The sequence below is a fragment of the Vulpes lagopus genome, chromosome 12 (genome assembly GCF_018345385.1).
Source record: "Vulpes lagopus strain Blue_001 chromosome 12, ASM1834538v1, whole genome shotgun sequence".
Classification (NCBI taxonomy): domain Eukaryota; kingdom Metazoa; phylum Chordata; class Mammalia; order Carnivora; family Canidae; genus Vulpes; species Vulpes lagopus.
The window spans coordinates 7736518-7760675 of NC_054835.1; the positions used below are offsets into that span (position 1 = coordinate 7736518).

The 24158-nt window shown below is 57.0% G+C and overlaps 1 protein-coding gene across 1 annotated transcript in view; it reads left to right on the forward strand.

Annotated features, from left to right (window-relative positions):
• Nucleotides 1-24158, forward strand: part of HMCN2 (hemicentin 2) — a 146592-nt gene that overhangs the window by 94294 nt on the left and 28140 nt on the right. The window contains 30 exon segments of the mRNA XM_041724913.1: nucleotides 11-97; nucleotides 1135-1326; nucleotides 2073-2246; nucleotides 2378-2491; nucleotides 3013-3155; nucleotides 3743-3893; nucleotides 4510-4728; nucleotides 6255-6368; nucleotides 6771-6958; nucleotides 7475-7571; nucleotides 8325-8486; nucleotides 8647-8760; nucleotides 9707-9909; nucleotides 10603-10684; nucleotides 11353-11484; nucleotides 13802-13945; nucleotides 14032-14191; nucleotides 14276-14400; nucleotides 14831-15014; nucleotides 16277-16374; nucleotides 16893-17159; nucleotides 17890-18071; nucleotides 18487-18568; nucleotides 18660-18796; nucleotides 19373-19514; nucleotides 19600-19744; nucleotides 20486-20613; nucleotides 21186-21342; nucleotides 22095-22216; nucleotides 23188-23352. Of these exon segments, the coding sequence (XP_041580847.1) occupies nucleotides 11-97; nucleotides 1135-1326; nucleotides 2073-2246; nucleotides 2378-2491; nucleotides 3013-3155; nucleotides 3743-3893; nucleotides 4510-4728; nucleotides 6255-6368; nucleotides 6771-6958; nucleotides 7475-7571; nucleotides 8325-8486; nucleotides 8647-8760; nucleotides 9707-9909; nucleotides 10603-10684; nucleotides 11353-11484; nucleotides 13802-13945; nucleotides 14032-14191; nucleotides 14276-14400; nucleotides 14831-15014; nucleotides 16277-16374; nucleotides 16893-17159; nucleotides 17890-18071; nucleotides 18487-18568; nucleotides 18660-18796; nucleotides 19373-19514; nucleotides 19600-19744; nucleotides 20486-20613; nucleotides 21186-21342; nucleotides 22095-22216; nucleotides 23188-23352 (4410 nt within the window).

A 24158-nucleotide genomic window follows, 5' to 3' on the forward strand; every position in this document is an offset into this window, starting at 1 on the left:
CTTCTCCCAGTTCCTCCCAGGATTGAGAACGAGGGCCTGGAGGAAGCAGTCAAGGTCCCCGAGGGGCAGACAGCTCACCTGACATGCAATGCCACAGGTAGGGGCCACATATATTTTGGGCCGGGAGAAGCATGAGAAGTCAGCTTCAGAAAGGAGGCGGTCCCCAGGGATCCTGACATGCCCTCAGCCCTACTGCTCCCCAGAGAGGTCTCTCTATATCATTAACTTGGCACCACATCCCTGCTCATCTTTGCACTCACTGTGTCTCTGCCCCCAAATACTCCCTCCCTACTCCTCACCTGACTACAGACCTCAGCTTCAGGACTTTCAGTCCTTGACTGACCCCTTTGGCCTGTGGGCTACCATCACGTGGCTCCCACAGGACCCAGAGCTTTCTTGTCCCAGCACTAATCACATTGGACCATTGTAACCTTGTGATCTCTGTGTGCCCCAGTCAGGCTCTGAGGCCCTTGAGGACCCAAGCACTGCTTTGTCACCATGGCTTTCCCAGTGTCGGGGAGAGTAGGCTTGTGGGCTGGGCTGAGCTGGCTGGCTGGCTGGAAGGTTGAATGGATAGGTGGAAGGATGGATGGATGGATGGATGGATGGATGGATGGATAGATGGGGAGGTGGGTGGGTTGTTGGATGGATGGATAAATAGATCGATGGATGGACAAGGAGTTAGGTGGGTGGGTGGGTGGATGGATGGATGGATGGATGGATAGGTAGGTGAATGGATGGATGGATGGATAGGGAGGAGGTTGGGTAGGTGGAAGGGGAGGTACATGGATGGTTGGAAGGAGGTATGGATGGATGGTTTGGATGGATGGATGGGGAAGTGGGTAGGTGGGTGGATGGATGGATGGATGGATGGATGAGAGGAATAACTTGCCTTTCTGTCTTGCCTGTCTACATCCACCCATCTCAGTTCCTCCATAAGGAAAAGGCAGTCAACCACGTAGGAAAGGATCCAGGCCAAGCTTGGTGGCTGCTTTTGTACCTTGTCCTGCTACATGGGCCTCTAACGGAGATGGAGAATCCATGTCCTCTGCCCTATCTGGAAGCCACCTCTGACCTCTTAGCCAACCTAGTCAGAACCTGCTGAATTGTCTAACCTGCCTCTCCCCCTCACAGGCCACCCACAGCCCAAGGTCATGTGGTTCAAAGATGGCCGGCCCCTGACTGGTGGAGACGCCCACCACATTTCTCCAGATGGAGCCCTCCTGCAGGTCCTCCAGGCCAACCTGTCTAGCTCTGGCCACTACTCCTGCATTGCAGCCAACGCTGTAGGGGAGAAGACCAAACACTTCCAGCTCAGTGTCCTGGGTAAGTGCTGGGTGTCTCCCAGCCACCCTGGGGACCAACAGGAGGGAGAACCAAGGTGACTAACTCCTTACAGACAGCATCCCAAAAAGCCCTTTCCTATTTTTTTTTCCATTTCTCTGGGTTCCACAACAACAAAATAATGGCTATATTGGCTGAACATTTATCATGGGTTGGGCATTTGAACAGGCCTGATTGATTGGATCTTCACAACAAGCCTAGGAGAGGGAGAAGTGCTTGTCCCTGTGTCACCAATGAAGCTCTGAGGCATAGAGGGGTGACAGGGCCCCCCCAGGTGTCTATCTCCCAAGGGCAATCAGTATGAGCTGTCCTGTCAGGAGAAACAGGGATCTAGAAGATGATAGGGACACAGCCTGGCCTAATAAAATCTGTTTCTAAAAATGCTGGTGGCAAAAAGGACAGTCCCCTGCAGGACCTAAAAGAGGAAATCCCAGAACCAATGAAAGTAGAGCTCTTCTATACATCAGGGAGCCCTCCCCCCACCAGGGAGTGGGGCGAAGTGGAGCACAAGCAGAACTGACAGGGCTCTGGTAGATTAGAAGACTGTGTGGATGCTAAGAGGCTACTGGGGAAATTGAGGCAGAAATTATCCAGCTTCCCCTGTGGCTTTGTTTAGTGGTGGGAAGCCTAGGCTCTGAAGCTAAGCAACAGGTCTGAGACTTTTCTGGATCCTCAGGCCCAGATTTCAGGGCTCTCTGCTAACAATCACACCCCCTGCCTCCCCACAGTGGTTCCCACCATCCTGGGAGTGACCGAGGACAGTGCAGATGAGGAAGTGACAGTGACCATCAACAACCCCATTTCTCTGATCTGTGAGGCACTGGCCTTCCCCTCCCCCACCATCACCTGGATGAAGGATGGTGCCCCGTTTGAGGCTTCAAACAACATCCAGCTGCTCCCAGGTGATGCCCTCTGACAGGGGAGAAGTGAGGGGCCAGGGGACACATTCTTGAGCTAGGTTAGAGGGAGGGACTGGTGAGCCTGAGGTCATGTGACCTTGGGGGTGACCCTGGCCACTGCCCCGTGCAAGCAGGCACCCACGGGCTGCAGATCCTGAATGCCCAGAAGGAAGACGCGGGCCAGTACACCTGTGTGGTCACCAACGAGCTTGGGGAGGCCATGAAGAACTACCACGTAGAAGTGCTCAGTGAGTCAGGGACCCTCCGGGACAGTGGCAGGGCAGACAGGAGGCTGTTTGGGAGCGAGGGGACCCCCGGTGCCTGGGCTCCCACAGATACCCTAAGGTACCTCCCTGTGGCTTGTATCCTCTGACGGTCACCAGGCAGCCAGGGCTGACTTAGTCATTTTAGGGCCAAGGACCCTAGGAGCTGGGAACAGGTGAGTTAGGCCTTGGGTCACACCAATGCCCAGATCCACACCAGGCCCAGTTTCCCTCTGCCACCTGCACTGCGACTTCAGACTGGCACCCCCAGAATGGCCCCCAGAGAATTTCCCTGCCCACACCGCCCCGTAATGTAAACCACTGTTAACCAGCACTCTCTCCCCTAAGTAAACAGCTGCAGGCACAGGTCAGTCTCCAGGGTCCCTCTTCCCCTGCTCTCGGGAACCAGCACGCCCGTTTCTGGGACTGCCCTGAGTCCAGGGTGAGCACTGGGTCTCAGCATCCCCTTCCTAGGCCTGCTTCTCAGACCCCCTTGTGGTTTTCAGTCCCCCCTTCCATCTCCAAAGATGACCCATTGGGGGAGGCCAGCGTGAAGGAAGTGAGGACCAAAGTCAACAGTACTCTGACCCTCGAGTGTGAGTGCTGGGCCATGCCCCCGCCCACCATCACCTGGTACAAGGATGGACAGGTAAGTGAGGAAACCCCTGGGAGCCCTGCTTCTGCTTGGAACCTTCCAGAGAAGGCTGTCAGGGCGCTCCTGGCCCCAGAGCCAGCCTGGGCCCTGCCCCACTTTGTGTTTTACTAAGAAATCCAGCTGTTTGTGGGGAACAGGTCTCATCAACACTAAACACCACGTTTACCCATTTTTAACTCCTGGTTTTTAAGCTAGACAGGCTTGGTGTTATAAAACTGTCAGAGTACTACTGCCACTTTGTGTTGTATTTTTAAAATTTTTTTAAAATATAGGTTGGCTCGGGGCACTTGATAGTGTAGTCAGCCAAGCGTCTGACTCTTGGATTCAACTCAGGTTGTGATCTCAGGGTCATGAGATAGAGCAACCCCATTTCAGGCTCCACACTCAGCATGGAATCTGCTTGAGATTCTTTCTCCCTTTCCCTCTGCCCCTCCCTATGATGCACTATTTCTCTTACTCTCTCAAATAAATAAATCTTTAAATATAAATAAATATATATATACATATATATATATATATGTATATCCTCATCTGCGTGCTTTCTGCCCCTCATTTCTGATCTTTCCCCTCTTCCATCCCAGCCCGTGACCCCCAGCGAGCGACTCCACCTCCTGGGCGAGGGCCGGCTACTCCAGATCCAGCCCACACAGGTCTCAGACTCCGGACGGTACCTGTGTGTGGCCACCAACGTGGCTGGCGAGGATGACCAGGACTTCAATGTGCTCATCCAGGGTGTGTGGGGGCCGGTGGGGCTGGGCTGGAGCATGGGCCAGTGGGCATGGGGCGGGGGAGGCCGGGAGTGTCAGTGCTTCTGGAGCCATCGGGCAGGTGGACTGCATTCCAGGTAGTTTGTTCCCTTTCTCATTGCTGGCTGGTGTGTCTTACCTCCAGGCCCCTGGCCCGGGCTCTTCCATTCACTGACTTCGTGACCTGGGGACATTCCTGCCCTCCCCCTGGGCCTTGCTTCTACCTTTATAAAATGTAGGTCATCAAATCAGGTAGCCCTGAGGGCCTCCATCACCCCTGAAAGCCAATGATTTTGTGCCTCTATGCTCCAATAAACAAACTGGCTGAAACTTAGTATCTGGCTTCCTCCCCTGAGAGGTGGCAACATGTCATGGGAAGTCTTTTGAATCCATTGGACGTGAGCCACGGTGGGCAAGAACCTGATCTTGGTGCCCAGCATAGTAGTTGCTCAATAAACACTGGCTGAGAGGCGTGAATTTAAAAACTGCCTTGGCCTCAGGGATCTGCTCTAACTGTGGCATTTCCACACCTGAGAGAGGCTAGCACAGGCGTCTCATTGGGTAGCTGTGTGTTCTAATGGCTTTGTCCCCCCCCATCCCAGTGCCCCCCATGTTCCAGAAGCTGGGGGAGGCCAGTGCAGCCTTTGAGATCCCGTCCAGGGAACAAGAGGCCCGGAGTGGGGTGATGGAATATCGGGAGATCGTGGAGAACAACCCCGCCTACCTGTACTGCGACACCAATGCTGTCCCACCCCCGGAGCTCACCTGGTACAGGGAGGACCAGCCCCTCTTGGCCACAGACGGGGTGTCTGTCCTGCAAGGTAGTTTAGAGAGTACGGTGTGGGGGGGGATCTGCAGGCAGGGATTGGGGCACACCCACCTCAGAGCTGGGCTTATTAACTGCCCTTTCGAGTCCTTGGAGCTCCTGTGTGCTGTGTGCTATGTGACCACGGACAGGCCACATGACCACTCTGGACCTTGGCTGCCTTTCATAAACCAGGGATAGACACTCTGCCCATTTGAGGGTGAAAACAGGGCTCCCCCTTTGCCTCCAGTTTTTAGAACAGAGGTTCTCACCCAGGCCATGCCCACCTCTGGGCCTCAAGATTTATAATGTCCTGGGATAACTGGCCAAAGCTGGTGTCTTTCTCTGCAGGAGGAGCCAGTTGCTTCAGTAAGATCTCAGGAGGACCACAGTGGGGGATGAGGGGTTGGGATTCCAGGTGTGGAGCCCTGTATCATCTCCTCAAGGGGGCCTTGGTGACCTTTGAGCTTAGGACCTGTCCTGTGTCCTGCAGTGTCCTGTTCTAGAGCAGTGGTGGGGCTGGCCAGGGGGAGATGCGGTGGTTTGCACCGGCCTCTAGACAAATAGGCTCATTCCAGTGTTTGTACTTTGGTGCTTGCAAAAGAAGGCAGCCTCTTGGAGATGGAAAAGAGGCCGTGCTTACTGAAAGCTGTTTATCCCTGTCAGAAACCCCTACCTGACCCCTTAACCTGGCCACTGCCCTTGGACCTGGACACTGATCTTGATCCAGATCCTGGGTACACAGTAAACTCAATCACATGCTGACTTCGACCTCAGATCCCGACCATAGGTTAATCCCAGCCCTCAGGTGACCGCTGGTCCTAACTATTAACCTCCGACCCCAACACTGACCCCTGACCCTGGCCACTGACCCCTGATTACCGACGAGCACATAGTGGTTGTGGTCACAAGAGAACCTTAATTCTGAACCTGACCATAGATTAAATTCACATATCAAGGGATCCCCAAGCTCAGCCACTGCTTCTCTAAGTCCCGCTCCTGTCCCCAGCTCTGTAGCCAGTGAGCCCCAAGCACACCACAGCCTGGGCCAGTGATTCCCCAACTTAGAATCCTGAACACAGAGTGACCCTAACCTGTCCCCACTGGAGGCCACCTCTAGCCCCACATAGGTGCTAGGGTCTGGCCCTCGTTGCCTCTTGATCACAGAGGGTCCCAGGTGATACTCCCCAGGGTCCCCCACCCCCGATCACCACAACCCAGGAGCTGCCTCACTGCTTCTGAAAAGTCTGTCCCTGGACATTTGCCCAGCTCTCTGCTTCCTCCCCCGGCCTTCACTGAGGAGCGCTGCTGGGCACTCTTGCGAAGCCTCAGTTCTTCCATCTGGAAGATGGGAGTAGCAGTAGTATACAGAGTCAGAGGCCGAGAAAATGCTCAGCCCAGGGCCTGGCCCACAGCAAGTGGGGCAAGCTGATTCTCTCCGTTTCACAGAGGAGGTGGGGCAGTGATGTCTTCAAGGTCCCTTCCAGAGGAAAGAGTGGGCGTCCTTTCCCTCACTCAGGTCTCTGTCCCACATCCCCGCAGGAGGCCGGGTCTTGCAGATCCCCCTGGTACGTGCGGAGGATGCTGGGAGGTACTCGTGCAAGGCCTCCAATGAGGTGGGCGAGGACTGGCTGCACTACCAGCTGCTTGTGCTCAGTGAGTGGTCGGCTTGGGGCCAGAGGGTTTAGGTCTACAGGCCCCCCGAGGGCCTCCCTGAGAAAGGGGTTAAGGCAGAGTGCATGTTCAGTCCTCTGTCCTGGGAGGTTGATCACGTAGGGGTCAGGAGGCTGGACTGGGTTCAAATTCCAAGTGGCCTGCTTTCTAGCTGTATCATCTTGACCAAATCACCGCCCTCTCGGTGCCCCAGATTACTTAGCTGCATCAGGGCTGGGCCGGGGCAGGGGGATGGGGCACGTGGGTAGTAGGGCTCGGGGAGACCTAGCCAGAGCCTGGCCCCATGTGCTGCTTGCACCTTCGTGCCCACCCCCCACCCTGGGGACCCTTCCCAGCCAGGCCACCTGCTCCTCACCCTGCTCTCCCTGCCACCCACCCCCCCAGCCCCACCTGTGATCCTGGGCGACACGGAGGAGCTGGTGGAGGAGGTGACAGTCAATGCCAGCAGCACCGTCAGCCTACAGTGCCCGGCCCTGGGCAACCCCATGCCCACCATCTCATGGCTCCAGAATGGGCTGCCTTTTGCCCCAAGCCCACGGCTGCAGGTCCTGGAGGACGGGCAAGTCTTGCAGGTCAGGGTGTCCCCCAACGCAGGCTAATGGCAGCAACTACCATGACACGGTGTTGTTTGTCTAGGAACCAAGGAGCTGCTGTTATCTGTGCCAGATGAGGCTCTTTGCCCAAAAGCATGTGGGAGCATCCGGGATTTAATCTGGCCCACTAGATAATCTTATGTGAGCAGATTGCTGGCAGTTCAGGGCTACCGGCCCTGAAAGGGGTGCATGGACACCGGGAGCCCAGCACAGCACCGACCAGCCCTACTTGGTGCTGGGGGGAGACTGCTGCCACCATAGAGTTTGCTACAGGGAATCATCAAGCATCAACCTCACACTGTGCCCCGAATGTCACAAAGAACACTTGATGAATTGGGGGGGGGGGGTTGGCTGTCAGTGGAGCCCCCGAATGCTGCTCCACACAGGCAGAGACGCTGGCCTTCTAAGGGCAGGAGCCCTCGCAGTACTTTCTGGGGGAGCCCAGAGCCAGCAGGCCTGTGGTTGTCTCCAGGCACCTTCTCCCTGCACCCACAGGTTTCCACTGCCGAGGTGGCTGATGCTGCCAGCTACATGTGTGTGGCCGAGAACCCGGCAGGCTCCTCCGAGAAGCTCTTCACCCTCAGGGTACAAGGTGAGCTGGGCTGAGCGGCGGTGCCTGTGGGTTCCCAGCTGAGGGCTGGTGCTCTGGGCTGGCTGTGGCCAGTTCCCAGGGTTAACCTTGTGGGCAGTCATGGCACCTCTTCCCACCCGGAGGGGCACAGCCTCATTGCTCCCAGTGTGCTGGGCTCTGGGCCTGGGCTCAGAGTACATGGATCCCAACTGGCGCCAGCCACATCATGGGACAGAGAGGGGACCCTGATCACTGTGGGCCAACCCCAGATGATTTTAAGCAGCATTGGAGGCTGCCAGAGAATGCTTCCTCTGAGGCCTTACAGAACCATTGTTGAGACTTACTCTATACTTGGCATGGGGCTGACACTTTCCCCAGAATGACCTTCTAGCAGAGCTAGGAAACCAGCCCAAATTTACAGCTCAGAGAGGTCACCCACTAGGGGGTTTCCATCTCGTTGGCCATGAGCTGTGGCCTCAGGGACAGAGGGATGACAAGGGATCCCCTTGCGGAGCCCCCAAGGTCTAGGACCAGAGCCTGAATTGATAGTTGAGCTCTGCTGCCAACCAGCTGGGTGGTTTTGGAGAAGTGACTCTCCCTCTCTGATCTCTGAGCCCTGTGTTCTCATCTGTGAGGTAGATATGACAAATAGGGGCTGTCACGTGGCCTTGTATGAAAGTGCACCAAAGTGAGGCACTGGGAGCTCCTAATCTCGGCCCCCTGCCAGGATGTGTTCTCATGTGTCTATCTTCCTCCCGGTGGCTATGGGGACAGCCCCCCCACAAATCACAGGTCCGAACTTGGAGCAGGTCACTGCCATCGTCAACAGCAGTGTCTCCCTGTCCTGTGACGTCCACGCTCACCCGAGCCCTGAGGTCACGTGGTACCGGGACAGCCAGGCCCTCTCCCTGGGAAAAGAGGTCTTCCTCCTGCCTGGTGGGTAAACAGAGGCTTGGAGCCCACCCCAAGGCTACGGGGGGACGTCAGAGTTGCTTCTTCCAACCTGGGAGCAGACGGAGGTTCTGGGAAAGCTTAAGGGTCTTGGGCCTGGGGCCTCAGGCCTGTTTGCTGCTGCAAGGGGCTGGCTCCCCCGCAGGTACCCACACACTGCAGCTGGCCCGGGCACAGCCGTCAGACTCTGGGATGTATGCGTGTGAGGCCCTCAATGCCGCCGGCCGAGACCAGAAGCTGGTGCAGCTTAGTGTGCTGGGTATGTCCTGGGTGTGCCCCCCAAACTGCACTGTCCCCCCACTCCTCCAGGGAGCCCTCAGCCCCATACCCTGAGGCAGCACAGCTAGGAGAGGGGGCAGCCAGGACACCCACACCCTCTGGGCAGCATGGTGGGTAAGATCCTGGTCTGAAGAGTTGGACACATTGGGTTTGAGACTCAGCCATGTGCTTATTTGCTCTGTGACCTTGGGCGAGTCACCCTCCCTCTCAGAGCCTCAGGCCTCCCATTGGTAAGGTGATGGTTGACATAAGGATTAAACGATGGTATATGAGTTCTTACCCCATACCTGGCACAGGGTGCTCTCCAAAGTCGAGGAGGGGACAGTGGGACAGCCACAGGAGCTGGCTCAGGCAGGAAAGGCCCTTCCCAAGCCTGACTGATCAGAGGTTCTTGGCGTGGAGCCTGTTTCAGGGCTCCTGGTCTTCAGAATCCGCTTGGGGAAAAGCTGGCCCAAGATACCATGAGCCAGGGCTGACTGGAAAGTTCCTTTTAGCCCTGGGTCTAGTTGATAAATTTGCGCTTATTCACCCACTGGTTGAGTGCCAGACAGTGTGCCAGGGCTCACAGCCCAGGGTGGGGGCTTCTATACTGTTTGCTGGAGGGACATGGGCTATGGAGATCCCTCAGGAGGGCTCTAACTAGCCGGGGCCTACCCTGTGTAGGAAGGAGTCCAGGAGGACCATCAGAACATCTCCCCATTTAGGAGGCTGAGGCCCAGAGAGGGCAGGAGGCTTTTCCCAGGTCACCCAGCAGGTCCTTGGCATGCTGACCTGAACTCTGTTCCTCCAACTCCCTGGGTCTGTGCCATCCCTGGGGTGGGCCCCACTGTGACCCCATGGGCCTCCATTAGCTGTTACCTCTGGCTGGAACCAGGGAGGACACTGGGCAGGCTGCTTTCTCTCACTCTGCTTACTTGCTATCCCAGTTCCCCCCACCTTCAGGCAGCCTCCCAGCGGCCCCCACGATGTGATCCTGGTCCGGACTGGGGACAAAGCGGTCCTGAGCTGTGAGACAGACTCTGTCCCTGAGCCGACCGTGACCTGGCACAAGGACGGGCAACCCCTGGTCCTGGCACAGCGTACCCAGGCCCTGCAGGGTGGGCAGAGGCTGGAGATCCAGGACACCCAGGTGAGCAGCCCCATGGTATGGGCAGCTGTGGGGGGTGTGGGTCCTGGTCCTGGTCCTGGTGAGCCTGGGAGATGGGGCTGGGTGGCTGTGTGGCAGGGTGTGGGGCTCCAGCTTTGTCAGCCTCACACCGAGCTGGTTAGCAGCCTCCAGGGCAGGAGACATGAGAAGAGCACAGGGATCCAGATCTGGTTCTGGACTGACCTTGAGCACATCCATTCCCTATCACATGGGAATGTGTTTTCCTGGGATCTGGAAGCCTTTCCTGGCCCCTCTAGCTATGACTCTGGGGGTTTGTTCTGCCCACCCTCCCTGGTGTGGATTAGACACTCACAAGTGTCTGCTGGATGAATATCTGCTGCTCCTCTGGGAAATCGCACTAGGCTCCCCTCTCCTGGCCCAGCTCCATCCCCACAGAGAGGGACTTTCTCCTCCAGGCTTGGCTGGCATGCAGGCCCAGGGGAGGGTGGGGGTCCGGAACCTGCACACTCACCTTCTAACAGCCTTCCTGCTTCTCGAAGCTCTTGAGGGAAGTCTGGGGGTGGGGGTCCTATCTCCTCTGGCTTCCCAGGCAGGACCAGCATATTTGGGGAGTCCCTTCTCCGGAAGGTTCTGTGGCCTGGTGTTTTGGGGGAGCCCTAGGTACTCCCATCCCAGCGCCATGTGTACCATCACCATGTGCTCTCTTTGTCCTAGGTTTTGGATAAAGGTTTATACAGCTGTAAAGTCAGAAATACAGCTGGGGAAGCCATGCGGACATTTGTCCTCACTGTCCAGGGTAAGCTGGGGACCAGCCTTCTCCTGATGGTTATGTTGACGAGTAATGGGAAGCAGAAGGTCTGGTCCCTGATGACAGAGATGGTTCATCCTGAGCACAGTCATTTTTGTTCCACTGGTTGTGGTTGCTTGGCATGTGTGACCCCATCCTGGCTGAGCAGGAGAGAGTGTTGGGATTGATTAGTGATGTCTGCCCTGGCATAAGTTAAGAACTACTGGTACATTAGCCATGCACTCACCATCCTTGGGCTGAGTAGACCCCTCTGGACTCTGCTTTAAAAATATTTTGGGGATTCCTGGGTGGCTCAGTGGCTAAGCATCTGCCTTAGGCTTAGGGAGTGATCCCAGGGTCCCGGGATTGAGTCCCACATTGGGCTCCCTGCATGGAGCTTGCTTCTCCCTCTGCCTGTGTCTCCGCCTCTCTCTGTGTGTCTCTCATGAATAAATAAAATTTTTAAAAATAAATAAATAAAAATATTTTGAAATAGACAGTTGCACGTTCTATTTACATCTGTGACTAAAACAACCTAGATCTCTACCAGTGGCAAAGCGTAAACTGTCAACTGCTAACCAGAAGGAAGAGCCAGTTGGGTGTCCCTAATCTGCCCAAGTGTAAGGAAGGGGACCGCAGAGTCTTAGGACGGTGTCAATGTGGCTTCTCTCCTGTAGTGCCCCCGACATTTGAGAATCCCGAGACAGAGAGAGTGAGCCAGGTGGCTGGGAGCCCCCTGGTCCTGAGCTGTGATGTGACTGGGGTCCCTGCACCTGCTGTGACCTGGCTGAAGGACAGAATGCCTGTTGGTAAGTGCATCTCATCCTTTCAGTGCTAAATATTCCTGCCTGTGGTGACACAGCAATGAAAGCTGGAGAGTTGTTGGTTGTTGCCATTTTTGTCAAAATTGAAGAGGGCAGCATCCTGTCTGTCACACCCTCTATTTGTCTTCAACCCTATTGGCCCTTGAAATCCCAATGCTGAGAATTGTTCCCATGGGGACTCGAAGGCTCCCTGTGTTTGTGGCCACCATCAGCCACCCCCCTGAGATGGAGGCAGGGTGGGTGCTGAAGGCCCAGCTGGCCTGACCCTGGGCTTGGTGTTGGCCCCTCCAGCCCAGCTGCTGGTCACCTCCCAATCCAGGCCTCTGTCCTGTCTGGCTCTCTTCCTCTCCTCCCACCCCAGGGTCTCAGCAGAACCCTCCTCTTATTGGCTGGTAAATACCTCTGGGGCCGTTAGCTCTCTCTGCCTGTGGCCTTCCCCATTATGGCCACCACTGTCCCCTGCCCCATGAGGACAGCAGCCCCCACACAAGTCCTGGGCCCACTCTGAGCTGCCAGGGCAGTGTCCACACAGGAAGGAAGGGATCTCAGAGGGCGGCTCTGAGGGGGTCACTTGTCTGTTGAAATCCTTCGGGCCATAGTCCTTAGAACCACAGCCCAGAGGCTCTGCAGGGCCTGGCCAGCCTACCTCCCGCTGCCCCACACTGGGCTCCGAACAGAGCCAGCCGCTGCCAGTTGATCCCACATGCCCTTCTGTGTCTCTGTCTCTGTCTCTCTCTCTCTGTCTCTCTCTCTCTCCCTCCTCCCAGTCCCCCTCCCTCTCTTGAAAACAGCTTTATCAAGATTTATATACCATACAATTTACCCATTTAAAGCCCATCATTCCATTATTTTTACTATATTCACAGACCATCCCCACAATCAATTTTAGAATATTTTTTATCACCCAAAAGGCCACCCTTTACCTGTTACCTTGTACCCCCCGCTGCCCCTCACACCTGACACCAACCCCAGCCCCAGGCAGCCGCTGACCTGTTTTCTGACTCTAGAGACTTGCCTGTTCTGGGCATTTCACAAAAGTGGAATCATATAATATGTGGCCTTTTGTGACTCGCTTCTCTACTCTAGTATCACCGTGTTTCAAGGTCCATCCCCATTGTAGGGTGTATCCGTTCTACTTTCCTTCTTTTAAGTGAAATTACATTTTCTTCACTCTTTTTAAAGCTGACTGGTCCACCATGTGGCTACATCTTTTTTTTTTTTTTTATCTGTTCATCAGTTGGTGGACATCTGGGTTGTTTCCACCTTTGGGCTGAGGCGATTAGCGTGGGAGGTTCCAGTACGTGTGTTTGTGTGGCGTATGCTCTCCTTTCTTTAAGGATTACAGCGGGGTGTGGAGCCCCTCTGAGGCCTGTTCTCTACCTCCTTTCTCGACACACACTCTTTCTTCCCCAAAATACCTACCCCGACCCCGCTGAGTACCTCTACTGGCTGATTGACACCCACTCAGTTCAGCTGAGACCTGCCTCTTCTAAAGACTTGCCTGACCCCTCCGGGCTCCATCAGGGGCTTCACGGGGTTGCTCACACAGGATCACCCGTGTCTCACTGTCTCCGATGCACTTCTGCCCCTTGAAGCCAAGGGCTGTGTTTTACTCGGCTTCGAACTCCAAGCTCACAGCTGGACATACAATAGCTGCTCCGTGGATTTCAAGTTAGAGACTGGCTATTCCAGTGAGGACCTGGGGGAGGCAGGCCAGCCTGGGCTCAGGCAGAGATGCAGCTGGAGGGAATGGGGGGCGGGGAGGGCCAGTCCAGGCTGGGGTGGCCGTGTGCAGCCTGAGCAGAGGCCCCGGGGCAGCCCTCCCGGACCCACATGGGGACCAGGAAGTGGCCAGTGGGTGGCTGGTTCACCCAGATTGGAAGCCTTGGTGGGTGGGGGTGGGCAAGGTGGAGCCGGAGCAAAGGTGGGAGGTGAGGAAGGCCTGAGGGTCTGCAGAAGAGGAGCCAGTCCTGGACACCACGGGGAGTGGGGCATCTTGGCAAGAAATGTCTCCAGTGGAAGAAGATGGGGAAAGGCTGTAAAGCATTGTAAGAGCAATGAGAGAGACCCAGCCGAGGAAGGTCATGATGTAGCCAGCAAGGGACCCTGTCCCCATCTGGGCCTCAGTTTCCCTGTGAGCACAAGAGGAGGGTGGGTGATGCCAAGATTCCTGGGTCTTGGGGGGGGGGGGATGGGCACCCGCTCAGGGAGTCATGTGACTTTGTTGTCGGGTGCCCAGTGGTGGCGCTTGGGGCAGTAGGTCTGTGCAGGTGACGGCCTGGCACATCCCTCCATCCCACAGAGAGCAGCGTGGTGCACGGTGTGGTCTCCCGGGGGGGCCGCCTCCAGCTGAGTCGCTTACAGCCCACCCAGGCTGGCACCTACACGTGCGTGGCCGAGAACACCCAGGCCGAGGCCCGTAAGGACTTCGTGGTGGCTGTGCTGGGTATGTCTGCCCCCTCCACCCATAGTGTCTCACCCCCTTGGTACCCCATGCCATTGCCCTGGGCCTCACCACAGCTCTTGCCACAGTGGCCCCCCGAATCCGGAGCTTGGGCGCCACACAGGAGCACAGTGTTCTGGAGGGGCAGGAGGTGCGGCTGGACTGCGAGGCAGACGGGCAGCCACCACCGGACGTGACCTGGCTGAAGGACGGTGGCCCGCTGGACCAGGGCGTGGGCCCCCACCTCCGGTAAGGCCTGGCCTATGCCCCGAGGCCCCCAGGCAGCATCCCAGACCCTCATGTGCCAGCTCTTGGCTCTCCGTCCTCGTGCAGGTTCTACCTGGATGGCAGTGCCCTGGTGCTAAAGGGCCTGAAGGCTCAGGACTCGGGCGCCTACACCTGCGTGGCCCACAACGCAGCCGGGGAGGACGCCAGGCTGCACACAGTGAGCGTGCTGGGTGAGCAGCTGAGGGCTGAGGCGAGGTGGGAGCTCTGCTATCCTGGGGCTGCGGCAGCCTGGCCCGTCGTGGGGCCTCCACTGGAGGGTGATACCGGGGCCAGGATGCGGGAGACCTGGTTCAAGCCCCGGCCGTGCTCACACCATGAGCTGGGCCACCATCTGACCTCTCTGGGCCTCTGCAACCCCTTCTGGGACTAGAGACACAAGCACTGCAGCCTGGGAGTGTGATGGGAGAGCTGGGGAATGGGGGAGATGCAAATAGAGCCTTCGGGTGAGGGGTGCCCCCACATGGTGGGCTTCATCCTCACCTGGTGTGGATGTGGCTCCTGCTGTTTCCTGGAATCTACCTGAGAGGAGCCCATCTCCCCCGCCCAGACCCCCTCCCTCAACCCTCTCACCAGCCCCTTTATCTCTCTGCCCACCCCCAGTTCCTCCCACCATCGAGCAGTGGGCAGAGAGCTCAGGGACCCTGGTGAGCAGGCCCGGGGAGCTGGTGACCATGGCGTGCCCTGTCCGGGGCTCCGCACCCATCCGTGTGAGCTGGCTCAAGGATGGCTTGCCCCTTCCGCTCTCCCAGCGCACCCACCTCCACAGCTCTGGCCGTACCCTCAGGTAGGGGAGAGGCTCCCCGGCCCCTGGGCCAGCAGGTCCCACACCCACTCTGCAGGCAGCTTGGGTTTCAGAATACATCTGAATGGTCTTCAAATAAAAATAATATATACATACAGAGGCTTATGATGGGCAGAATGAGGGCCTCCCACCCCCAAATAGAGCTCCGGAGATGAAAGAGGCCTCTGCCATCAGGCTCTTACAGCCTGGGGAGGGAGGCACAGATCCAGGTGATGACATCTGGTTGTATCCAACTCAGCCTGCCTTGGGGTGGAGGAAATCAGAGAAGGCTTCCTGGAAGAAGGTTTCTGAAGCAAATCTTCATGCATTCTTCCACACTTAGAGAGTGCTGCAGTTGCAGGCACTGGGATAGAGCAGTGAGCAAAATAACGCCCCTGCCCTGCAGCTGCTTGGTCAGGGGAGGAGAATGGCAATTAAACAGATATAGCAGAGGAAGGTCGCCAGGGATACGTGCTCTGTAGAACAAAGTCGAGTGAAGAATAAATGAGAGGTCCCAGGGGAGGCTAGTATTTTAGGCTGGTCAGTGATAGACACTCAGATAAAGTGACATTTGTGTAGAGGGCAGAAGGAGGCTTCTCCACTTGGGAGTTGAGGGATTGTTGGCAAATAGGTGGTGTTGGAAACCAGGACTGACTGCAGCCCCCCGAGTATGAGTGTGGCCTGCAGCCCCTGCGGCCGGTGTTAGGATGAGTCTAAGGTCCCGGGAAGGAGGAGCAGGCGCAGGGTTGGGACGGTTTAGGAGGCACTCCAGGAAAGCGTGCTGTCCCGGAAGCCAAGTGGAACATGTTTCAAGGTCACTGGGGACATTGACAAGACTCGCTCAGGAGGTATGGTCAGGGCCAGAGGGATTTCGAGAGAAAGTGGGGGACACAGACAGGGCAGGATGACTCTGGCGAGTCCCAAAGGTTAAAAGGAATGGTCTAGAAGAGGGATGGGGCAAGCAGGTGTCGCATTCCTTGGGTGCAACAGCACAGCCTGCAGAATTGGGAAAGCAGGAAATCTGGCCTCAGAGGGTGGTGGGTCAGAGAAGGCACGAGGGGCCAAGAAGTCTGAGTCCAGGGTTTACTCTGGGGGCACCAGGGAACCAGGAAAGGGGTTTAGGCAGAGGCCAGGCCTGTTCAGGTGTAAGTTTCCAAGCCTCCTAGCTGGCAGGTAAACCCCTGGGGGGTAGGAAAGGAGAGGGACCGTTTCCATGGAGCTCCCCCCTGCCGTCTTGTCCCCTCCATCCTTCTCGAGGGGTTCAGGATTTCCCAGGTGCAGTTGGCAGATTCTGGCATTTTCACCTGTGTGGCTGCAAGCCCAGCTGGCGTGACCAACAGAAATTTCACCTTGCAGGTGCACGGTACGGACAGGGAGTGAGGGGAGGGGAGTGAAGGAGGTGGGCAGGGGTGTGAGGGGAGATTAAATGCGTCCTCAGGCCCTTGTAGGCAAACACAGAGACTCGGTCTTTGGTTCATTTGGTTGCTCATTCATTCATCTCACAAGCAGCCGTTTGACCCCGTGGTGTGCCAGAGCCTTACCAGGCCGGGACACAGCAATGAGCAGGTGTAGCCCCTGCCACCCAGAGGTCAGTGCAGGAAACAGCTCTGTAAAGAGGCAGTCACAGTTCCAGGCAGCTAGTGACACCAGGGGAAGGATGGGGGGCTGTGAGAGCACAGAAGAGAGCTCCTCAACTGGCCTGGGGATTCAGGGAAGGCTTCCTGGAGGAGGTGAGGTCTGAGCTGAGGACTGGAGATGAGAAGGAATTGTCCAGGAGAAGGGCGTCCTGACCCATGTAGGAACAGCCTGTGTGAAGGTCCAAGGGTGAGGGCCACCTGGCGTGGATGAAAGGACTCATGTCCACCCCTTTTCCCTGCACAGTGCCCCCTGTCCTGGAGCCAGTGGAGGTCCAGAATGACGTGGCGGTGGTCCGTGGCTCCTCGGTGGTCCTTCCCTGTGAAGCCCGGGGAAGCCCCCTGCCCCTAGTGTCGTGGATGAAGGATGGGGAGCCCCTGTTGCCCCAGAGCCTGGAACAGGGGCCCAGCCTACTGCTGGAGACAGCAGGAGCTGGTGATGCGGGGACCTACTCCTGCGTGGCCGTGAGCGAGGCGGGGGAAGCCAGGAGGCACTTTCAACTGACAGTGATGGGTGAGCCATCTGCCCCCAGTGCCAGCTTCTCTGGGCCTGGGGGCAAGGTGGGCCTCTGGGGGTGATGGAGCAGGTGGTGAGGAGGTGAGCCCCCCTTCTGCCCTTGGATCTCCCCAGGGGCTGCTGCCTGGGTGCCAGGTTTGGAGGAAAGGTAGACTCATATGGGATGCTGGCCTTGCCGCCCTTCATTCTCCTGGGGCTGTCCCTCTTTAGCTTTGTCCCCCAAACCTTGCAAAGCAGGGACAAAGGAACCTCTGAAATCTGGAGACAGAGCCCTAAGTCTCATGCACAAGATTTTGCAAATTTTGTGCCATATTGGAAAGTCTTGTGTCAGCTGCATCCTCCATACTGTGGACTTGCTGGTTTTATTTATTTTATTTTTAATTTAATTTAATTTATTCATGAGAGACACAAAGAGAGAGAGGCAGACACAGGCAGAGGGAGAAGCAGGTTCCCTGTGGGGAGCACGATGCAGGACTTGATCCCAGGACTCTGGGATCACACCCTGAGCTGAAGGCAGACACTCAACCACTGAGCCACCCAGGTTTTAAAGCACAAATAATTGGCCCAGGCAAACTGGCCCGTGGTTTCTAGGGTTCTTAGGATCGTCCCCCACATCTGTGGCCCCATCTGCAGCCAGCATCTGGGTGATGGGGGGTTGGAGCTGAACCCCCGCTTCCAGTGCTCTGGGTGCAGCCGCCGTGGCTGACCCCAGACGGGTGTCTTGCAGATCCCCCCTACATCGAGGACTCAGGCCAGCCTGCAGAGCTGTTGCTGACCCCCGGCACCCCCTTGGAGCTCCACTGTGAAGCCCGGGGCAACCCCCCACCCAACATCACCTGGCACAAGGACGGGCAGGGCCTGGGCAGGCCTCGGGATGGCAACAGAGTGCTCCGGGTAGAGAGCGTGCAGGTGCTGCCGTGGGATGAGGCAGGGCAAGAGAGGAGGACGGGGAGGAGCAGGACCTAGGAGTTAGGCCGAGCTCCTCCTTTGGGGGGTGAGCCCGTGGAGACCACCCACCTGGGCCATGCCCTCAAGAGCTCCCAGCCAGGTCAGGAGCCAGTAACTCCCAGCCCAACCAGAGGAGGGCCGGTGTCATCCATCCAGGAGCTCTTCCTGGAGGAGGCAGTTTTCGCCCGAGCCATATAGCAAGGGTGAAGTGGAGATAGAGAAACATCCCAGAGAGGGGAGTGACTGGGAAGGCAGGATGGCAGGCGTGGCCGGCCTGAGTCTGAATCCCGAGTCCTTGGTGGTGTAGGAAGCAATCCAGATCGGGAGGCGGACAGGCCGGGGCCAGAGGCACTTGCTCACCTTGCTCCTTCCCCAGGTGGGCGATGCCGGGCTGTACACTTGCCTGGCCCAGAGCCCTGCTGGCGAAGCCGAGAAGAGCTTCCGGGTCAGGGTTCAAGGTAGGGGGTGCCGGGGTGGAGGCAGGAGAGGGAGGCAGGATGGTCTGCAGGGGCAGGTCCGTCTCTCATGCCCCCTCTGCTGCTCACCCAGGCCCCCCACATGTTATTGGGCCCCGGGGCCCCCGCTCTGTGGTTGGCCTGGCTCCAGGGCAGCTGGTTCTGGAGTGCTCGGTGGAGGCGGAGCCCGCACCTCAGATTGAATGGCACCGGGACGGCGTCCTGCTGCAGGTGGGTGCGAGGCTGGGGAGCCAGGGGCAGCACCTTGCACGCCAGTCGGGCCCAGACCCTGCAGACTAGATCTCGGGTGCTGAGGGGCTGCCCCGTGCCAGCACTTCACACACCTCCTCTCCCGGAGTCCTGCGCTCCCGTTTTTATTACCATCCCCATATTATGGATGGGGACACGGAGGCAAGGCTAGGATTTACACCCTGGGCTCCTGAGGCATATCTGTGTGTTTCCCATTATGCCGTCGAGCTACACATAGTGACTGTGTGACCTGGGGCTAGTTACTAAGGTTCTCTGTGCACCCCACCCAAGATGGGAACCAAGGGATTGTAGGTCTTCTGGAAGCTCCAGCTCCTGATCCAAGCCAGAGTCTCCTCTGCAACATCCCCGACAGGCAGAGCCCAGGGGCAGGAGGCTCATTCCCTCCCACAGGAGGCTGTTTCCCCCAGAGGGGTGTCCGTTGGGCACCTGTAGGCCAGCCCATCCCACCAGTTCCTTGGTCTCCTTGCCCCGTGCCCGGGGGCTGACCTGCCCTGGCCCAGCACTAACGAGGCTCTCTTCATCCTGGGGACCTCTTAGGCGGATGCCCACACCCAGTTCCCAGAGCAGGGCAGGTTCCTCCAGCTGCAGGCCCTCAGCACGGCCGATGGGGGCAACTACAGCTGCACGGCCCAGAATGCCGCGGGCAGCACCAGCGTGGCCTTCCACGTGGAGATCCACAGTGAGTGGGCCTCACCCCACCCCACGCTGGCCCTTCGTAGAGCCCCAGGCTCCCAGTACCCACTCCCTGTGTGCCCCTCCCCCAGTGGTGCCCACCATCCAGCCAGGACCACCCACGGTGAACGCCTCCATCAACCAGACGGCCCTGCTGCCCTGCCAGGTGGATGGTGCTCCCCCACCCCTCGTGAGCTGGCGGAAGGATGGAGCCCCCCTGGATCCCAAGAGTCCCAGGTGGGAGCTGGGAGAGGAGGGTCTTAGGTGCTGGTTCTAAGCAGAAACCGCCTGGTCAGCTGGAACAGAAAGCTGGCTGCCTTGCCAGCACGTGGGTCTTCTCAGAACCCAAGGAATAGGCTTGTCCAGTCAAGAACCTTGGGGGGCTGTCTGTCTATCTGGTTTTGACTCTTGGTTACTAATCTTTGTTTCTGGGGGTGGGTATTCATGCCTCTCTCTCTCAGACCAATTTTCTACACCTTTCTCTACAAAAATGGCAGAAACAGCCCCCCAGGCTCCCCTGACCCCAAGTTATAGCTTCTCAGTTTGTACAACCTGCAGAGTCTAGAGAACTGCCTGAGGATCCCAGTTCCCAGGGTAGAGTATTCCACTGGCCCAGCCTGGGTCCAGCTCATCCCCAGTCCAGCTGGCTGGGGTACAGGACATGGTCCTGGGAAGGCACAGTTCTCAGATCTGGGGGACATGCTCAGAAAAGGTGCTTCCTGGATGCTGCTGCCTGCTGACTCTTAGGGAGAAGCTGGGCCCAGGTGGGAGCATGGGAGGCCCCCCCGATGCCACCATGGCTGTGACCCCCCCTCTGACCTTGGCTTCATGGATGAAGTACTCCAGAGTTGGCACTTTCTTGCTGGGGAAACCAAGGGCAGAGGGGAGGGTCTTGCTAGAGACACCACCAGGGCCCAGCCCCTGGAAGGGTGTGCCTAGTGGGCTGGCCTCCACAGCAACCCCCTCCCTCCCTTCCAGGCTGCAGGTTCTGCCGGAGGGTTCCCTGAGGATCCAGCCAGTCCTTGCCCAGGACGCTGGCCACTACCTCTGCCTCGCATCCAACTCTGCAGGCTCTGATCGGCAAGGCCGTGACCTCCAGGTCTTCGGTAGGTGGACTAGGGAAGGCATGTTCCTTGCCTTCAGCAGCCATCTCCAATCTGGGCTGGTCCTGCTTGGCTTCTAGGTTCATCCTGTCAGGAGCCAAGAGCAATGGCCTCTAAATGGTTTGGGCAGTAAAGCCTATGAGTGAAACTTTTGAACATACTCAAAAGATACGTATTTATTTTATGCATATAGTATATACTTTCAATACTCTACTATTGTACCAAATATGCACAGCTCTAAAACGTTTGAAAGGATAAGATTCAGAATCACTGTACCAGACGCTCTAATCTGCTCTCCTCTCTCCAACGGATCCCCTTGGTGGAGGCCACTCTGCTGGGTGCTGGCCTCGGGCAGGGCTGAGGAGGAGTGGGACGCTGAGGGCCACATTCAGAGAGGTGGTTAGGGGGTGAGCAAAGGTCCCATCACCCCAGATTTGGGAGCCTGCTGGAAGATTCCTGCAGAGTGCCTCCTGCCTCTCCCCGGCCCTCAGAGGATGGGTTGATGGTGGTGGAAATACCCTCTTCCCCTGCCTCCATCCTGCCCCCCTGTCTCCTTAAAACTACTCTCTCCCCAGAGCCTCCAGCCATCACCCCTAGCCCCTCCAACCTGACCCTGACTGCCCACACCCCTGCCTCGCTGCCCTGTGAGGCCAAAGGCTTCCCCAAGCCCCAGGTGGTCTGGTGGAAGGATGGACAGAAGGTGGACTTCCATCTGCAGCGGGGTGCTTACCGGTACTGAACTGGGCATCGGGGTGGCATCATGAGGTGCTGGGGGTGGGGAAGGGTGTGCCCATTTCATGGTGGGGAGCCTGGTCAGAAACAAGGCAGGGAGGCACTTGGGTTCTCAACAAAGCCAGCATTGGGATCTGTGTCCTGACCTCAGGCATCTAGGAGGATTGTCACACTGAGATGCCTGACAAGGGGGTTTTAACCATTACAGCTGCTGGGGCCTACCAGTGATCGATACCTGGAGGCCTGAGTTCGGCTGGGCCTGGCAACTTGTCTCCCTGTTTCTCAAATGCAGCTGATCATGAAAAGATCAGCACCTTAAAGGTGTCAGTTCACCAATTATTTTGCCAGATATTTGTTGTGTCAGGTGCCAGGCCACCATGGAGCTTTTGTCTAAAGCAGGTGCTCAAGCAACATGAGTCATTCTGATAAGAGGTTTTGATTTGGTCGCTATTATGCAAGTTGTCAGAGCTGGTGATTGGAAAACATACAGGGATGAAAAACACAGAACAACACAGAATCACAGGGGTGAAAACTAAACGTGCCCACAAGCTCAACAGCCAGTGCTTGAAGAGTAGAAACTTCTAGAAGAAATTTCTAGATTCTGGGCTGGGGAGCAGATACCAGAGGAAAAATTAGTCATGAGACACCCAGTCCCCTGTATCCAGGTTGCTGGGCAGGCAGGTGGCAGCTGGCTGAGCTCGGGTCAGCCAGGCCAGTTGCTTAGCAGCCAACCATCTGTCTGTCCATCCCAGGTTCCTGCCCTCCAACGCCCTGCTCCTGACAGCTCCCAGCCCCCAGGACTCAGCCCAGTTTGAGTGCGTGGTGAGCAATGAGGTGGGCGAGGCCCGCAGGCTCTACCAGGTGACCATTCATGGTGAGTAGGAGCAGGAAGGGGGAGAAGATAGGATGGGGGCATCGCCTGCATCGCCTCATCCCACCCACCCCCACACTGACGCAGCCCCCCATGCCAGCACTCTTTCTGGCACGTAGGAGCTCTCAGGAGAGGCCTCTTTTCGATACAGATTGTTCTAAACCCCAATCTGACCTGTCATCACCCTGGTGAAAAGTCCTCCCTCCATGGCTGCCCACTGCCCTCAGGATAGAATGCAAGGTGTTACCTGGGTCCACATGGCCCTGTGCATGCTGATGCAGCCACCACCACCACCACCACCACCACCACCACCACCAGGCTCAGCTCACCCCATGGCTTGCCTCACTCTCCAATCATGCTGCTCAACTTTTAGTTCCTCACCTCAGGGCCTTTGCATATGCTGTTCCCTCTGCTCTGAACACTTCCCTTTGTGCTTCACCCAGTCGACCCTTGCTTTTCCTTCAGATCTCAGGTTAAATGGCATGTCCCCTGGAGGCCTTCTGTGGCCTCCCAACTCTGAGCTCCCACCAGGCTCCCTTCTCTTGTGAAGTACTCCAGAGAGATGTAGCTGGTATCTCTATACAAAACGGTTCAGGGGCCCCTGAGTGGCTCAGCGGTTGAGCATCTGCTTTTGGCTCAGGATGTGATCCAGGGTCCTGGGATCGAGTCCCACATCGGGCTCCCTGCAGAGAGCCTGCTTCTCCCTCTGCCTGTGCCTGTGCCCCTCTCTCTGTGTGTGTCTGTCATGAATAAAAAATAAAATCTTGAAAATAAAAGAAAGTGGTTCATAACTGCACCCCAAAGCCCAGCAAAAAATACTTCCCGAGTGAGAGACTGTGACCTCTCCCTGTCGCCCCACCCTCCCTGGCCTTCATCACTTGTGTCCCCCACGGGTGGTTTTCATGCACCTGGCTCCATGGCTGGGTGGGCCCCACGGACCGCGGTGGGGCCTCAAGCCTTGTCTTGCATTATAGTGCCTCCCACCATCGCTGATGACCAGACGGACTTCACTGTGACCAAGATGGCACCTGTGGTCCTCACCTGCCACAGCACAGGCATCCCAGCCCCGCTCGTGTCCTGGAGCAAGGCAGGCGCCCCACTGGGGGTGCGGGGAAGTGGCTACCGTGTCTTGCCTTCGGGTAAGTGAGGGTGAGCCCTGGGGAGTGGACCCGGGGAAGTCCAGCAGAGGGTGTGAGAGACAACCATTGGAGCCGGTGGGGGACAGTAAGGTGGGGAGCCTGGCCCCCCAGCCTGGCTCTGCCGTTCCCTGCTGTGTGACCCAGGGGCACCCCTCACCCTCTCTGGACCTTACACTACCCCCTTACCTAACCCTACTCACGCCCTGGAGTGTTGATGTCCATCTGTGGCTCCCTGATGTGAGTTGCGAGGTGGGTGCCGCTTCATGGCAACACGAGAATCGTAATAGCTATGTGAGAGGGTTCAAAAAGCTTGTTTGATCTCATTGGAAGGATTTTCCTTTCCTCTGAAATTATACTTCTCTTAATATTTTGGTGCTGGAAGGTCCTTTCTTTTGTGAAAGCAGATGATCATAGACGGGCGCCTTTGAAATGCCTCTGCTTGTTGAAATTAAAAGCGGGCAACTTTACGGGGACTCTCGGTGTGACATTTACTTGTTAGCTGATTGGATAGTGGAATCCTAAAGCCTGAGCATCGCTGGCCAGATCTACGGTTTTCACTCTTCCAAAGCAGTAGAAACTGCTTCTTCTGACAAGCAGTTATGGGGAAGCTCATGTATAAGAAGTTGTGATTCAAAAAAAAAAAAAGAAGAAGAAGCTGTGGTTCCGGTTCCATCTGGGGCTAGGCAGGGGGTTTGGGGGTGGTCCAGGAAGGTTAAAACATGTTCATTGAGCATCCAAGACTAAGGAAGACAGGGCAATAGGAGGATAGATGAAGCAGTAATCCAGGGAGGCTTCCTGGAGGAGGC